Source organism: Sinocyclocheilus grahami, unplaced genomic scaffold (assembly GCF_001515645.1).
Source record: "Sinocyclocheilus grahami isolate Dianchi unplaced genomic scaffold, SAMN03320097.WGS_v1.1 scaffold3.1, whole genome shotgun sequence".
In the NCBI taxonomy this organism is placed as follows: domain Eukaryota; kingdom Metazoa; phylum Chordata; class Actinopteri; order Cypriniformes; family Cyprinidae; genus Sinocyclocheilus; species Sinocyclocheilus grahami.
The window spans coordinates 1665171-1681289 of NW_015505182.1; the positions used below are offsets into that span (position 1 = coordinate 1665171).

A 16119-nucleotide genomic window follows, 5' to 3' on the forward strand; every position below is an offset into this window, starting at 1 on the left:
AACAAAAATCATTTTTTTGGCCTAAGACGCTTGCACGGTAGTACACACACACTATTTATCTTTACATTTAAAATGCTGCTATCAAATCTAGGCTCTACAGTGGCCCTAGATTTATATAATCTTAATATTGTGTGGCACAAAAAATATCAGGAAACACAAAAAGAATGGTTGATTCTGTTTAATGATGTTATTATACGTGGGGGAACATTAAAACAAGTGACGAAAATGACCCACATCAAAACCAAAACTATGACAAGACCCTGAACACAATGCATATCTCTAGTGACCATGAAAACATCAAAAGGTTATAAACAGACATAGGCAAGCATACAGATCTCGTTATATAGAAGGGGAAGTAAAAATGTACCCAGAATAAATAGAGAGATGGAAAAGTTAGTATATGAATTACTGCGGGTTTATTCAAGACAGGGGTAATGGAGATAAAAGATTATTAGAAATTCAGCAAATACTCTTTACAGTTCATCAGTCACATTTCTGATTTATCCACCACAAACTCAGAATGGGAAATTTTGCTTTGGTAATTATATAAAGTGATTTCCAAAGGGACTGAATTTATTCAGAAATATAATTATCTAAGTTTTTTTTGTTAATATTAGATAAGGATTTTATATAGTAAATGCCCTCTAGTTGAAATTATGATAGGAGAAATTCATTTATGTGTTACATTTTTTATACATAAGAGTCTATTGGTTTGGAGCAAAAGCATTTAGAGTGAAGTGTAAAGCACGCTATCATATTTACATCATGTTTTTATGTTTAAGTGGTATTCACATCTGTAACAAATGTATGAAAACTTCTTTATTCAATACTTGGTGTCTGAGATTTGAAAAAACAGAGGGCTTCAAATACACAATAAAACTATCTTTTCTTAAAAGTGCAATTCTTTTTTTTTGGTAGAAAGTAAAAAAATATATATCCTTAATTTCTATACAAGTAGAAATTTTATTTTCATTAACAGCATTTTCTTTTCTTTTTTTTACGTTAAATGAGCCCTAAAACCAGTGACTAAAATTGGACGTTTGTCACAATTCTGATTCCGAACGGAAAAAAAACCCCCAAAACAAAACATGCTGTAATGTTTGTTTGGACTGCGAAAACTGGTAATTAGTAAAGTATAATACTTGAAATTGTAGTTCAGGACAGAGGATAGGATTCAGCCCATATTGATCGTTGCCAATACTATAGGGTTTTAAGTACATAGTAATTAAAAATACAAAGATAAAAAGATCATTTGAATGTAGGCTTATAATAAAGCTTTGCTGCACCATACCACTGTCGCTCATGCAAACTATTTTAATTCAACAGCGAACAAAAAGGTCAAATAAAAGCGAGCAGAACATTGTAATGACAACACCTGTGTACTATGTTGAATTCTGGCTTGTAACACTTTCTAGTTTACAGAGTATCAGCGGCACTAGCAGTTTGTTCACCTGCTACTGTCAACGTATTGTGAATAGAAAACATGTTCGTTTCCCAAATATTATTCAAGTATCTTTGCAAGAAAATTTAAATAGCTTATAACAAAAAACAAAAAAATCCTTAGCTTAGCTTAAAGAGGCTAACTGAAGGAGAGTCAGTTACACGCGATGCCACCGTCTCCGAGCATCCTCCTCTCAAGGAGCGAGCAAACTTCTTTCCAGTTACTCGAGTTCATGAATTACAGCTGCAGTTTCAATTGGTTTTGGTAAACGTTCACTGTAAAATGCTTGTTTTTTATTATCATTCTCCTGTGCTCCAGTACTTTTTTCAAGAAAGTGTTGGCTTTAGAGGCATCCTCTACTCGTCCTCAAATCAAAGTCTTCAACTACAGCCACACACTAAACACATTAAATGTTTAAGATATATCTGAATCTCTCATTTCTTTCTTCTCTCCCTCAGTCGGTTGTGTGTTTGAGATGGCGTCTCCCTCTGTCTCTGCTTTGTGGCCCAGCTGTTCCTGGAGCTCTTTGACGACCCTCTCCAGGTTCTGCCGGGCATCCCGCTCCTTCAGCAGGTCCTCTCTTAACTGCTCACGGTCCACTTCTGCTTGCTGGAGCTTTGTCTGCAGATCTTCAATCTGAGAGAGTGAAAAAGAGCAGCTGAAGATGTTGCAAATTTTGTGCACATCCTATTTGCTGTCATTATACTTTATTATATACAATGGGATCCTCAATTTGAGACCACTAGCGACCGGCCAGGACACAGTGTACATTTACCGTCTGTACTTGGCTGTGTTAAAATATACCAACAGGATGTGCTAAATCTCACCTGTGAGGAATACTTGGCCCTCAGACGTCCTGCCTCACAGCCCTTATCGCACACACGGAGCTGTCTCTCTCTGTCCAGCTCCCTCTTCAGCCTGCTGCAGGACTCATTGGCATCTCGCACCTTCTTCTCACACTCCACATGGAGGCGCTCAATCTCCTTCCTCAGGTTCCGCTTTGCCTCGATGGCCTCCCTCAGCCTGCCCTTCTTAGTCACCCTGACAAACTCCAGCTCCTGCCGAAGACAGTCAATATTATTATAACATAACACATGAATCTGACACCTTTTGTACAAAGCAATTTACACGGGTAGTGTCACAAATGTGCTTATTTGATCGTGGATAACTTTTAAGAAGAAGAGCTATTTTAGTATTACTTATGTACTATTACAGTATTTATTTATATTTCAAATTAGCTTTTATTTTTATAATTTCCTTTTTCAAATTTTAGTTAATTTGGCTTTAATTTAGTTTAATTTAGCAATTTTTAGCATATCAACTGAATATTATTTCAGTTAGTGGTCAACGTAATATTTGTAATTTTCATTCAATTTTTTTGAGTATTGAGCATTCATATTTTATTTGATTTCAGCTTTATTTCAATTACTGTTAACAATTATTACCATTTTTAGTTTTAGTTAACAAGAACACTGGCAATATTTAGAGTTATTCTAAAATAGAATTTTGAATATTTTGTGGATTTAAAGGGATAGTTCACCCCAAAATGAAAATTCTGTCATTAATTACTCACCATCATGTCGTTCCAAACCTGTAAGACCTTTGTTCATCTTCGGAACACAAATTAAGATATTTTTAATGAAATCCGAGAGCTTTCTGACCCTGCATAGACAGCAACACATCAAAATTCAATAACATCAGTGGTTCAACCATTATTTTTGTTTTCTTTGCGCACAAAAAGTATTCTCTTGGCCTCATAAAATTACGGTTGATCCACTGATGTCACATGGACTATATTAACAAGGTTCTTACAACCTTTTTGAACCTTGAACGTGGTAGTTGTGTTGCGGTCTATGGAGCGTCAGAAAGCTCTCAGATTTTCATTAAAAATATCTTAATTTGTGTACCGAAAATGAACAAAGGTCTTATGGGTTTGGAATGACACGAGGGTGAGCTATAAATGACAGAATTTTCATTTTTGGGTGAACTGTCCCTTTAAATATTTGGAATATTTTGGCCTTTATTTTAAGTCATTCTTTGAATACAATTCTTTCAATTATTTTTTGAATTCCAGATTTTCAGACTTTTGGACTTTGCAGTAAGTACCTGCTGAAGGCTTCGTTTGGCTTGCAGAGCAGCAGCTACTTTCTCCTCTTGCTTTACTCGCATACGGATGATCTCCTGGAGGAATTTCTCTCTAGCCTCCTTAGAGTTAAGGTCACTGCAGAGCATCTGCTTGAGGACTTCCAGCTCAGAGTAAGGAGCCGCCCCCAGTCTCACCCTCTCGTCATGCACCTCTGCAGTGCTGTAAGCGTTGAGGTTCATCACCCCTACGCCATTGGTAAAGGGAGGGGACATCAAAGAACGGGAGGCAGGAACTGGAATCAGAGAATAATACACCAGTGAAATAAAAGTTGCCAGATATTGTGAATGTTTTTCCATTAGCCATAATTTTTTTTACAGGATTTCCACAGATGTATTTAACCGCTAATCCTCTTTTTTGAGATCCTACCTTTGCTACAGTTGTCAACCTCGATTTCTGTGTCCGAGTCCTCGTTCTCCAGAGCACGCTGTCTGACTACTGGAGTGGGCAGAGAGGTTTTGGCCACCGGCTGTGATTGTCTCTCTGCAGAGGGCCACCTCTTTCTTGGCCTGGAGCTCTCTGTCTTGCCTGTGTTGTGGCTCTCAGTGGGCTGAGAGAAACATTGTGGTGGCTGCTCATTATTTTTAAATGTGGAAATGGGCAGTGATACATTTGGGACTACCAGGCCGTCTTGTCCTTTAGCAAGCGATCTGAATGTCAGGGGAAAATTAGATGTTAATTACATGGCCCAATCAAGGAAATGTATTGATGCATTGCACAGTGGAGATGATCCATGAATTACTTATGGCTAATCAGTAGTTTACCTCTCATACGTGTGGCTAGGTGTTTCTCGCTCAGCAGAAGGAACTCTGGGAGACCAGGGCCTGAAGGCTGAAGGTCTTTGCTTGAACTGGAGCTGCTTAAGATCCTAAGAAGAGAAAAATAAAAGGGTTTCATTAGGGATGCAAGATAGAATAAAGTTCATCTTAAAAAACAATAACACTCTTTATCTTAAATCTCAAAATAAATATTCATTTTTCATACTGTACATCATAGTATTGCTGTGATGCCTGAATTCCCTAGTGGCATTTAAATACTGACTTTAGATTTGAGTGTTTTTATTTATTTATTTATTTTAGTGTAGATTTTTTTTTTATATTAGTGTATCCCTAACTTCAATATCTACAGTATGTCCACAAGATAAAATACCCATACTAATCAATGCTAACAACTTTGATGAGCAGTAACTTTCATTAAATTCATAATACCCTGGTGTAAAATAGCCCTATATACTGTATATTATATTAAGCTCAAATTATTTAATTATACATATGTATAAACTAAATATGATAATAATAATAATAATAATAAATGAAAGCTTTGAAATCACAATTATGAATGACAAATAATACTATTACTATCTGGATAATGCATTTCATAAAGAAAAATATAAGCCAACAAAATGTACCTTATTTGCAGATGCAGCCAGAGACTGTAGCCAATCAGCTTGCTTCTCTTTATCCATTGATGGGGATCTTGAGCAGTCATGTTTGGACTTTTTGGAGGGAATGGGACTGTAAGCCTGTAAAATTGAAAAGAAGGGAAAAGAAAACACATTCTGTGAGATGAAATAACACCCTGTGAAGCCAAGAAACCAGCACCGAGGTACAGCTTTGACCATGTAGGTGTCAAACCGACTTACAGCTTTCAGCAAATAACTGAGAGAAATCAGAGGTAAATTTAGCATCAGTACAAATAACAACCAAACACTACAGGTATTCATGCAACTAAAAAGGGTTCCTAATCCTCCCCTTTGCCCTCAGGTTTCAGCATGTCAGATCCCGGATGTGTTTACCTTTGCTGTACCAATGACCTGCCCAAACCTGTGCCTTTCTGACTCAAGTTCAGGAATTTAAAACACCCCCGTAACCCGAACATCCAGACAGCCAGAGTAAGTGCGAAAGTTAGGTGAGGACAAACTCAGGAGGAGGTGCTGATACAAAAATGATTCACAATGAATGAGAAATGTTGTGTTTTCAGGTAAGAAACACCACATGAGAATTATGACTGGATAAATAAGGTCAGGCATTGCGGCTCTGTCGTTGACTATGATACGACACAAGGGGGAGATATCGGGCTGGATTTTGTCTCATACCTGCTACAGTGACAGAAATCTTGTAGTACACATTATTTAGCATTCGCTCTTAAACGAAAATTTAAACTGAATTCTTATTTCTCGTTTTTTGGAAAAAAATGAAAAAGGAGCCGTTTTCTAATTTTTCTACTTTCAATATTAAATCAAAAAACGAATGATAGAATGATACACGGATTCTTGGCCACTACAAAACCTTCATTTTGTTTTTCTTGAGCCATTCAAAGGTGGACTTGCTGGTGTGTTTTGGATCATTGTCCTGCTGCATAAACCAAGTGCGCTTGAGCTTGAGGTCACAAACTGACGGCCGGACATTCTCCTTCAGGATTTTCTGATAGAGTGCAGAATTCATGGTTCCATCACTGGATGAGTCTTTGTTGCGCTCTTGGAGTAATTTTGGTAGGCCAGCCACTCCTGGGAAGGTTCACCATTGTTCCAAGCTTTCTCTATTTGTGGATAATGGCTCTAACCATGGTTCGCTGGAGGCCCAAAGCCTTAGAAATGGCTTCATAACCCTTTCCAGACTGATACATGTCAACTGTTTTGATTCTCATCTGTTCTTGAATTTCTTTAGATCGCGGCATGATGTGTTGCTCTTTAAGCATGCTTCACTTTGTCAGACAGGTTCTATTTGAGTGATTTCTTGATTCAACAGGTCTGGCAGTAATCAGGCCTGAGTGTGGCTAGTGAAATTTAACTCCGCTTTCTAAAATAATGTGGTTAATCACAGTTTTTTCATGATTTAAGAGGAGGGGCAAATAAATTTTTTTTGCCAGGTAGGTTTGGACAGTTTTTTTCCTTTAATAAATGAAATTATAATTTAAAAACTGCATTTTGTATTTACTTGCATTATCTTTGTGTAATATTAAAATTTGTTCAATGATCTGAATCTTTTAAGTGTGACAAATATGCAAAAAAAATTAAAAAACAGGAAGGGGGCAAAAACCTTTTCACACCACTGTATGTATATAATATATTAGGGGTGCAACGGTTCTCGGTAAAAAATCGAACCGTACCGTTCTCCACAGACAATGCATCTGTAATATGGTTGGTTAGTGTACGGCTAATGCATGTTTCGGTTGACGGATACAAATTCTGGCTTCCCAATACATTACAACAAGAGCGATGAGAGAGAAAAAAACAATAACCAGTTACTCTTAAATCAATGCGAGTGCTGTATGCTGGAATAACTGTCATTTATGCCGTCATCACGTGTTGATAACGCAGGTGAGACCTGAACAGCACACCGTTGCTATCTGTGTTTAAACTAAACTCATTTAAGCCTGGCCAGTTTAAATGTTAAAGAGCCAGAAGACGCAAACTCGCGCGTGCAGTGTGAAGATTTGTGTGTGCGTTCATCCGAAGCGCATGAACCCGAGTCTCAGAACGCGCGCAAATATTAAGCTCTCTGTGAAGTATTGTGCTTGAATGGACAAATTCACACAAAAATTATGTCACAATGTCCGTCGTTGTGGGTATTCTAGCAGATATAGTCGGCTGAACATATAGTATCAGTGCACTGGATCAGTGCGTTCTCTTAAAGTGAAAACAGTAACAACACGGAAATCACTCACTGCTCTTGATTTAATAACTTTTGTAACTTTAATAAGGATTAATCTTTAATTTATACAGTCAAATATGCAATGTTATTTTACATTTGATTACTTTATTCAATTTATGTACCTAAAAACTGTTAGACCTACCTACAAAAACCTGAAAAGCACTGTTTATTTTATTTGTATCTTTGCTCTATTGTATTTATTTGTGCTGTTGCCTGTAGTTAATGTGTTCTTATTTTCTTTATTTTTATTTGACAATATAGTTTTTTCCCTAAACATAGCACATACCGAACCGTACCGAAACCGTGACTCTAAAAGCGTGATACAAACCGAAAGGAAGATTAGAATTTTAGGAGCCAATGGAACCCCAGTATTTATTTATTTATTTTTTTAGAATCTGGAGACCTGCCTGCTTTGCGCAAAGAGAAGCACCCCCCCCTTCAAAAAAATGCGGATGGGTAAAGTCAAGACATGACTCAAGTGTTGAACAACCACTGCACACCCAACAAAGAACGTCTGTCTGTGTTTGTTCCTTCCCTGAGGTCTGGAGTTCCAGGAAGACCGGGGCGTCCCAGACATAATAGTCTTTGACTGTGCACCCTCCCAGACACCACAAGGGAGTCGCTGATGCAACGTCCGCTGATCTGAAACCAGGGCAGCCGTGACACGGCCTTCACTCACAACCACATTAAACGCATGGCCTTGTGACACACATGCACAGCAGACTGTATCAAACAGCTGGACGAAACCACACAAACACACAATGGATGCAGATTAGAACATGTTCAACATCTGGACTCTAACCTACAGTTTTATATAAACCTTAAAGGAAGCCTGTGGCCATCTGGATTTATTATACAATTTTGGAAAATTCTAAATAAGGTGATTGCAAAGCACTACACATTACACTACGGATAAAATATTCATGCAAGATAAAACGTAACATACTCTATATTCTTAATCATGACTGAGAAAATGAAGAAAAAAAAGCACTAACAAGGGCTCCATTACTGACGGAGTGCATGAGTGAGTGAGTGATTGAAAGAGTGAGCGAGTGAGGGCCACATTTCCTCTCTGTAGTTTGCTTTGGCTGATGGCCCTGTGGGAACCCATAGCGTCTGGTTCCTGAATGTGAGTGGGCGGGTTCGAGGAGCAGGACCACAGAGGAAACACAAAGCAGCAGGAATGTATACTTGAAGGCCAAGTACGGCTTACTCTTAAAGTGGCCATTCAATCCTATGCCCTTTTAAATGCCTATTGTGCAAGATTTCTTTGAAAACAGGTTATAAAGGAGTGCTTTACGGCAAACATGAGGCTGAACATACACAGATGAAACATGCATGTTTGCACAGACATAACCAAAGGCTTTGCACGAATCAACTTATGAATATTCAAGTCTTTATATTTATGTTAATGACGGATAGACAATAAATGGCAGATATTCAAATTATATAAAATTTTGGAACCTATATTTATAAGACTATACCAATATATCATGCGTCACTAGTTTTTGCAATGCGTGAAAACAATAAAAAAACATAACTGGACTGATACTGATTTTAAAAGGTGCCAAATGGTTCAAGATGTGCAGATGTCCCAGACAAATATTGTGTGTAACAGTTTGGAATGCACTGCTCCGTCCAAGAGCCATGGGTGCATGTTGTCATAAACTGGATTGGGTAACATCTGACAAATTTTGCTTCTGATTTCGGAATGACTAATGAAGCAAATATCAACCTCTGCTTGCATTCGTTGCGATACACCATCCAGTTTCTTCAGGGAGATGGTGCATGCTCCAAATCTTTGTTGATATTACTTAGAAGCCAAACAAGTGGAGTTATATTTGCCATGAAACAAAAATAGTCTGCTCTATTGAACTTACTCAAGCAACTAACATCCTCACAATAATGTGCCACACCGCCTGAAAGAGCTGTAGCGGTGGTGGTGCACAGCAACCAGGCACAACAAGTTTCCTATTACAGCTTTTCTTTTCCCCCCACGGAAATCCTGCATGTAATCCCCAGATCTGTGTGTGCTTCGGCGTGCTCTGCCAAAGTCAAGGGCAAAACTGGTGAAGCACACTTGGGTAGAAGCTTTTTTGAAACTTGCTGGAGACCGGTGCTCTGATTAAGAGCTTCTGGAAGACCATAAAGGATGAAAGTGTCTACTATGTGAGAGAGAAAGGATAAGGTTATGCCAGCTGTCCTCATGCAAGTGCAAGTGCTTTGGAGGGTTTCAAAATTTATATTAAGCTTGGCTGTCACCAGGTGTCAGCTGGCAGATCGTTGCCATTTGAAAATGTCCCCAGCTTTTTTGCTTTCAGTGCCAGGGGGAAAAAAACACGCCATAACGTTTCCCTTCAAGTCCATCCTCTTCCAGAAGTCAGATGCGGAGCCTTAGGGAAAACCAATCTTGATTGGATTGTGTTAATAGCCTTTGGACTGGAGTTTTGATGCTGTCTGAGCTGAAGAGAGAACAGACTTTTGAGGCAAAGGCGGAGCGTAACACATAATCCTGCTCTGAGAGTGATGGAGGAATCCATCTGCTTCAATATGCCGTATTCCAGCAGGCACATAAGGGTATGGTCTCATCGGACTCTTAAGAAGTCCTCCATTAAGTAGTCCATTTTCAGACTGCAAAAATAAAAAGAATCCTCAAACTCATACATACAGCTCTACCAAAATTGATCTTGATATCTTTATGAAATGGAACAAGTTTGCCTGGAACTTGAGTGCTGGTCGTGCCTAAATTTTAATCTGTGTGCTTTAGTTCTAATGCTAATGCGCAAGCAGTTAAGTGCAGAAAGACGATTAAAGTCTCACTGAATCTCCTCTTCACCATACCAACACAAGGGCTTGAAATAAAGAGGGTCATAATATCACGTCAGGTAGAAGAGCTTCAAGACAGCCACAAGCCCCTGAACCAACACTAAGTCAAATGGTCTTCCCGCCCTTTCTATCTGCAGTTTCTATGTCCCAGTGTGCAGAGGGTGGAATGGCTGGCTGGCTTTGGCTCTCGTGGCTGAGTGATTAACTGAGCAGATGGGGCTTTAGTTCCTCCAGTGAGTGTGGACTTCTGTTAGCAGCTGTGCATCTCACTGAAGAGCCCCTCCTGTCTCTGCTAACAGCTAGTGAAATCTCCCGAGCCTAATGCAAAGAAATCACAGAAACTAAAGCAAAAATGTTAATAGCAAGGGCAAATTAAGATGAGGACGCTGTCAGAGCTGGCACAAGTACAAGCGTTCAAAAGTTTTCAATAAATAAAAAATTTAATCAGCATGGATGCAGTAAAACATTAAAAATTATTTAAAAAAAAATACATTTTTTATGCAACAAAAGATATCAATTTTAATAAAATGCCACTCGTTTGAACTTTGTAATCATCAAGGAATCCTGAAAATAATGAATCATAGTTTCCACAAAAGCATTAAGCTGCACAACTCTTTTCAACATTCATAATAGTAAGAAATGTTTCTTGAACAGCAAATCAGCATATTAGAGTGATTTCTGAAAGATCATGTGACACTAAAGACTGGAGTAATCGCTGCTGAAAATTGAGCTACGCTATCACAGAAATTAATTACATTTTAAAATATATTAAAAGAAACTGAATTTGAAATAATATTTCACAATATTACTGTATTTTTATCAAATATATGCAGCTTAAAATCTACAACACTCGGGCCTTGGAGCTAATATGGGAAACACAGCTTTGAGTCCAGCCCACAACATGTTCTGTTCCAATGTTTCCTATCTCTCCCATTTTCCTTATCCACGGTCTCTGTCAAATGAAGTCCAAATTATGACTGAAAAAGTCAGAGAAGTGAGAAACATAATAATTTTCACCAAATATATGGAATGCAACCAATGCATTATTATTGCACTCACTCATACGTAATGCTCCAGCCGGCGATCAATCAGTTAAATAGGACAGGACACACAGGACATGCATTTTTTTCAGGGAGCTGCTTTGGTCTGTCAGACACTGAATACACAAACACTCCCTGCCCACAGCAATACCTAGCCCTCACACACCAGGAACTTCAAAATGCTTCTGGAAGAAAAAGAAAGCTTGTACTTTGCTGTGCATGGCAGACTGATGGCAATAACCGTGACTCCTCCACCAAATAAGGTGCAGTGCTGGGTTTGTCTGGAGGGGTGATAAGGGAGTGAATGCCAAGGGGAGGTCTGGAGGTGTCAGGGTATGGAGAGGCTGCTGAAGTTGTAAAAGCTCCCTCAGCGAAGCGGCAGGGTGAAGTTAGGGTCAGTGCTTAGGGTCTCAACGATGTCACAGCACCTTCACTGTGTCTGCCCTGGGATAGGGGAGGGGTGGCGTGCTGGTAATTGGCTCAAGTGAGGCTAATAAATCCATCTGAAATTTACTGCTTCTAACCACCCTTCGGCATTCTCAAGCCCTAATGCCATCTAAACACTGACAATTGACAACACAGAGGTGCTGTAAAGACAGCACAGACATCCTCCGTGCAACTCCAAGCCCTAGCACAATAGTGTGCAACCATCTAGGAGGGAGTCCATCACTTGACCTTTAGCAGCGTGTCCATTTAAGACTACGGCTAATCACTGCAAGTGGACCTACAGTAATGGAAAACATGCCAGTTTTCTGTGAAATGCTTTCAGGGCCTGTGCATTTGCGAGCAAGGCAGAAATGGGGAGTGGGCCCTATAATTAAGGTTTGATACAGCCAAGGCTGGGAATGGATTATTTTAGTGTTTTACAGTCACTTTGAAAGCCCAATGTTCCCCCAGCATTCGTCAAAACAAACATAAGTGCGGCAGAATGGAGGTGGAAGTGCTAATGGATGTCGTAGAATGACAGGAAGCATTAGAAACAGCAGGAGAGGAAAAACAGAGGATTGCGTGGTAAAAGGAAAAACAAAAAAATTTCGAAGGCGAAAAAGAGCTAACCGCTGAGCCCAGAACGCCGTAATTGAGCGTTTTTCCAAAGTACAAGACATACAAGGTTGAAATTGGGTGTTATTACAGCACTGTGTGAAGCGCTGTCACATCTGTACATAGAAACCTTGCATTTTGGAAAAATCCCTTTTCCATTTTTCCATGAAGTAGTACCTACATCCACATGGAACACATTCAGCGCAGCTTAACAAAGCAGATGATTACATAAAGAGATTAATAGGGAAACAGAGAGGCTCATTCTTCCATAAAGCAGCAAAGAAGGACACTTACTCTTTCAGGACAGGAAACCTAACGATGGAAAAAAACAATGCATCCTTCAAATAAAAGCTTGGATGGTGTCGGGGTCCAGTCAGTTTTCGCTTTGAACGTCTTGTCAAAAGATACAGATTTGATACATGAAATCTTTCACGAAACAAAAAGGTCTAAACGTATAAATAAATTTAAATTGTCACCATTCATTAACTTTCTTCTGACGAATACAAAAGAAGATATTTTGAAGAATGTTGGTAACCAAACCATTTTTAAAAAAAAATCTTCTTGTACATTCCACAGAATAAAGTCATAGATGTTTGGAACGATGAGGATGAGTAAATGATGACAGAATTTTCATTTTACAAACCTGTCAGATAATAAACATGAAGCATGCCTGATGAAAAGACCCATTTGTATATTTCATGCTGGCTTGGAGATGGTTTAGCTGGTGGTGGCTTCAGCATCCTAAATTGGAGACTAGAGGTGACCAGCTATGCTTGTTTTTTTCAGCAGGCATTACATTATTCTGCTCATTTGATGTGCTGTCTGCTCTGTAACCCTGAAAATTCCTGGAAACTTCTTTTTCCTGGACCATTTTCATTTTACAGCGCTCCTCTGAATCTGAAAGGGCCAATGTTTTTCTCCATAGCAACCGCATAACATCTTGAGATCAGCTCTGACTCAACCAACAAAACACAACAAAATAACGAATTCGGCATCTCTACTTCTAGGGCGTTTGCAGACCAGACCCTCTCCCAGTCTTGCTTCTGTGGCTAACATTAGCCAGGCATTCTTCTGGACACTTTTTACATGGACGCCCACACCTGACATCCATTAAACGTGTACTTTTGCTAGCGCTCTGCACCCATAAAGCCTGTGAAGTACCTTAATTTTAACCGAATCGTGGCTGGTTTACAGATAATCTGGTGTTTCTGAACTTGTGCAAAAATGGCTGACAGAGTATCTTAACAGTGAGTCAGCGTCAGCTCAGGTCTGACACATGAGAGAGAACGAAGATACGGGCCAGTGTGTTATATAAATGTCTCCTGAGTGTGCTGTGTGTATGTTCCCTGTTTCGAGGACACGCTGCTCTGTGTGTTAATTAGTTCAGTCTGATCCGGTCAGAAGGATTAGGGCCCGGTGCTCCTGTTCTGAGCCCTGTCTCTAAAGAGGGCCTATAGGGTTAGCATTGTAATCTCCCAGCTTTACCAGCACCAATCCACACTGACCCATGTGGCCTGTCCACTAACAGCTGAGGCACATTTGTCTGTCTGTGTCTGTTCATATGTTCTATACCTTATAAGACCATATGCTGGAACATTTATGATGCATGCGCACTGATATAAAAATCTTTTTAAAATAGAAATTAAATTACAAAATTTAAAATAAAACACTAAAACCAGACATTTTAAATGTTATTTGTGAAAGTGAATTTAGGAATCACAAAATAATACAGTATGAAAATGGATATTCTATTTAAGATTTCCTAAATATTACATTTAACATCATTATTAAATTATTAATGTTTTTGCGTTGTTGGTAAAGATATTCTAAACATAAAAATATAGCAAACTATAATAACTTTTTTTATTTTTTAAAGTAAACAATGCTAACAATGCTAACAATGGTTTGAATAAAGTTAATTAAAAGTAAGCTTTTATTATCCTAATTAGCATTTTATGTAAGCTTTCATTTTTTAAATAATTTAAAATCACAATAAATCAGTATAATTAAAAGTTAGCTTTACTTATGGGTGGGCAATATGGCAAAAATATCATATCATGATTTTTTTTTAGAAATATCATGTTTCACGATTTTACCACGATTCTTTGTCATGTTGGTTTTACTATTTTGTAAGTTGTCTGAGATTTACAGCCAAACTAATTTCTCTATTATAAAGACAAAGCCTTTCATGGTAACAAAATATAAAAAAAGAATGGTGTATATTTAGGCCAAAGTGGGTGACGATAAAAAATCTTTCTCATTATTTTATCTTTGTTATCAAAAATAAGAATAATGATACACATTACAAATACACATAATATACAAATAAAACAAACAGGTACGATAGGTGTATTTAGCAGTAGCATTGAAGAAATTAAATGAACAAATCTAAACACAAAACACTATATAGATTGATTCTTATTAAAGCAACTGCATTAAAGTTTTCAGTCAAGAGTAGTGAGTGATTTTTCACTGTGTTTCGTTGTTTTATTAACATTAAAGGAATAGCTTACAAAAAAATGAAAATTCTGTCATCTGTCTGTCAGTTCTGTCATAGTGTTTTATTTTGATACCATCATTTACTCACTCAAAAATTGTTTTAAACCTGAACGAGTTTCTTTCTTCTGCTGAACATAAATGTTATTTTGAAGAATGCAACTGTTTAGTTACCCACATCCTTAAAAATATCTTATTTTGTGTTCAGCACAAGAAAGAAATTAATACAGGTTTGGGACAACATTTGAGTGAGTAAATAATAACAGAAATTAAATTTTGGGGTGAACTACCCCATAGGCGGAAATCAGCCTATCTGATGGTTGTCCCCCCTAAAAATATGATTAAAAACCACGATGTGTATTGTAAATAACAATGTTTTATACTTTAAATAATTGTGTAAGTAGTATAACACAAACGGGGCAAAAATGCATTTTATGTTTTAAGAAACATTTTGAGTCTTTCTTGGCTTTTGTCATAAAACTTGGTAAAATTAATTCAGTGCTTTTTTTAATATTTCCAGCACATTTTAACAATGCCGTGTATAACAGTTTGGATTGATATTTAAGAGATTCAAGTATTGTATAACATTGGTAGCTCTCAGCCGCTTTCATTTTAAAAAAGTAGCTCCTGAATGAAATAAGGTTGGAGACCCCTGGTATAATGTCAACAACAGACAGGAGCGCTGACGTGGCGCGACCACAGCAGCTTGAAGTTGTCTAATTTGGCACGGTTCATGAGAAATTTTATGGTTTATTGTCCCCCCCCCCCCCCCCCCCAGTATGCCCCTTTAATGATAGTAGGCAGCATATTTATTACTGTCCCTTTAAGACCTGCACGCATCTAATATACAGGCACATATCTGTTTTTCTCTCAACTCTTTACTTTCATTTTAGATATAACCAACTAGTTATATGTAAACCATGTGTGTTTTGACAGTATTAGCGCGAAAGATAACTTAGTTCAGTCTTCAGGCACTGTTTAACAGGCTTTTTAGTGCGCGCGCTTTGGGTGTAGGCGCTCAGAAAAGGCGCACATCAGAGCAGCACGTGAATTAAACGTTTAACCAGCAATGCTCTAAAGCACATGCAAATAATGTAGTTTTGTGATTGCGAATAAGTGCAGTGTCCACCGCTGAGTTAATACTGATGTAAATGTATGTTGCGTTGTACAGTATATTGAGACAGAGGCGCCAGAACTGCATCTGATAGAACGTGTGCTGTAGCACGATACTACGATATTTCTTAAAAAGCAGATCGTGGAGACATTTTAATCGTCCACGATCAAAAATCGTCATATCGCACACCCCTAGCGTTACTGATTATTGACTGATTTTTAAATTGAGACCTGGTAAGTTATTGTAATAATAACTGCTTATATTAACATGTAATACTTATTATAAAGACCACCTTCAATTCAATTGGGAACAGTTTATTACCAATAGTTAATGCAGGGTTAATGTTAATTTTTGGACATACTAAT

General features: G+C 38.1%; 1 protein-coding gene across 2 annotated transcripts in view; it reads right to left on the reverse strand.

The window, feature by feature from the left end:
• Positions 1 to 163: 163 nt before the first annotated feature.
• The window catches only part of LOC107565209 (ski oncogene-like), a 36954-nt gene continuing 20998 nt past the window's right edge, over positions 164 to 16119 (reverse strand). Inside the window, exons 2-7 of one of the 2 annotated variants that reach the window (XM_016250529.1) lie at positions 4993 to 5106; positions 4349 to 4452; positions 3954 to 4234; positions 3548 to 3771; positions 2269 to 2499; positions 164 to 2077 (exon numbers count right to left, since the gene is read on the reverse strand). In XM_016250529.1, coding sequence (XP_016106015.1) covers positions 1856 to 2077; positions 2269 to 2499; positions 3548 to 3771; positions 3954 to 4234; positions 4349 to 4452; positions 4993 to 5106 — 1176 coding nt within the window. In that variant the 3' untranslated portion in view covers positions 164 to 1855. Of the gene's footprint in view, positions 2078 to 2268; positions 2500 to 3547; positions 3820 to 3953; positions 4235 to 4348; positions 4453 to 4992; positions 5107 to 16119 lie in introns of both variants that reach the window. The other variant, XM_016250461.1, reaches the window with a different exon arrangement.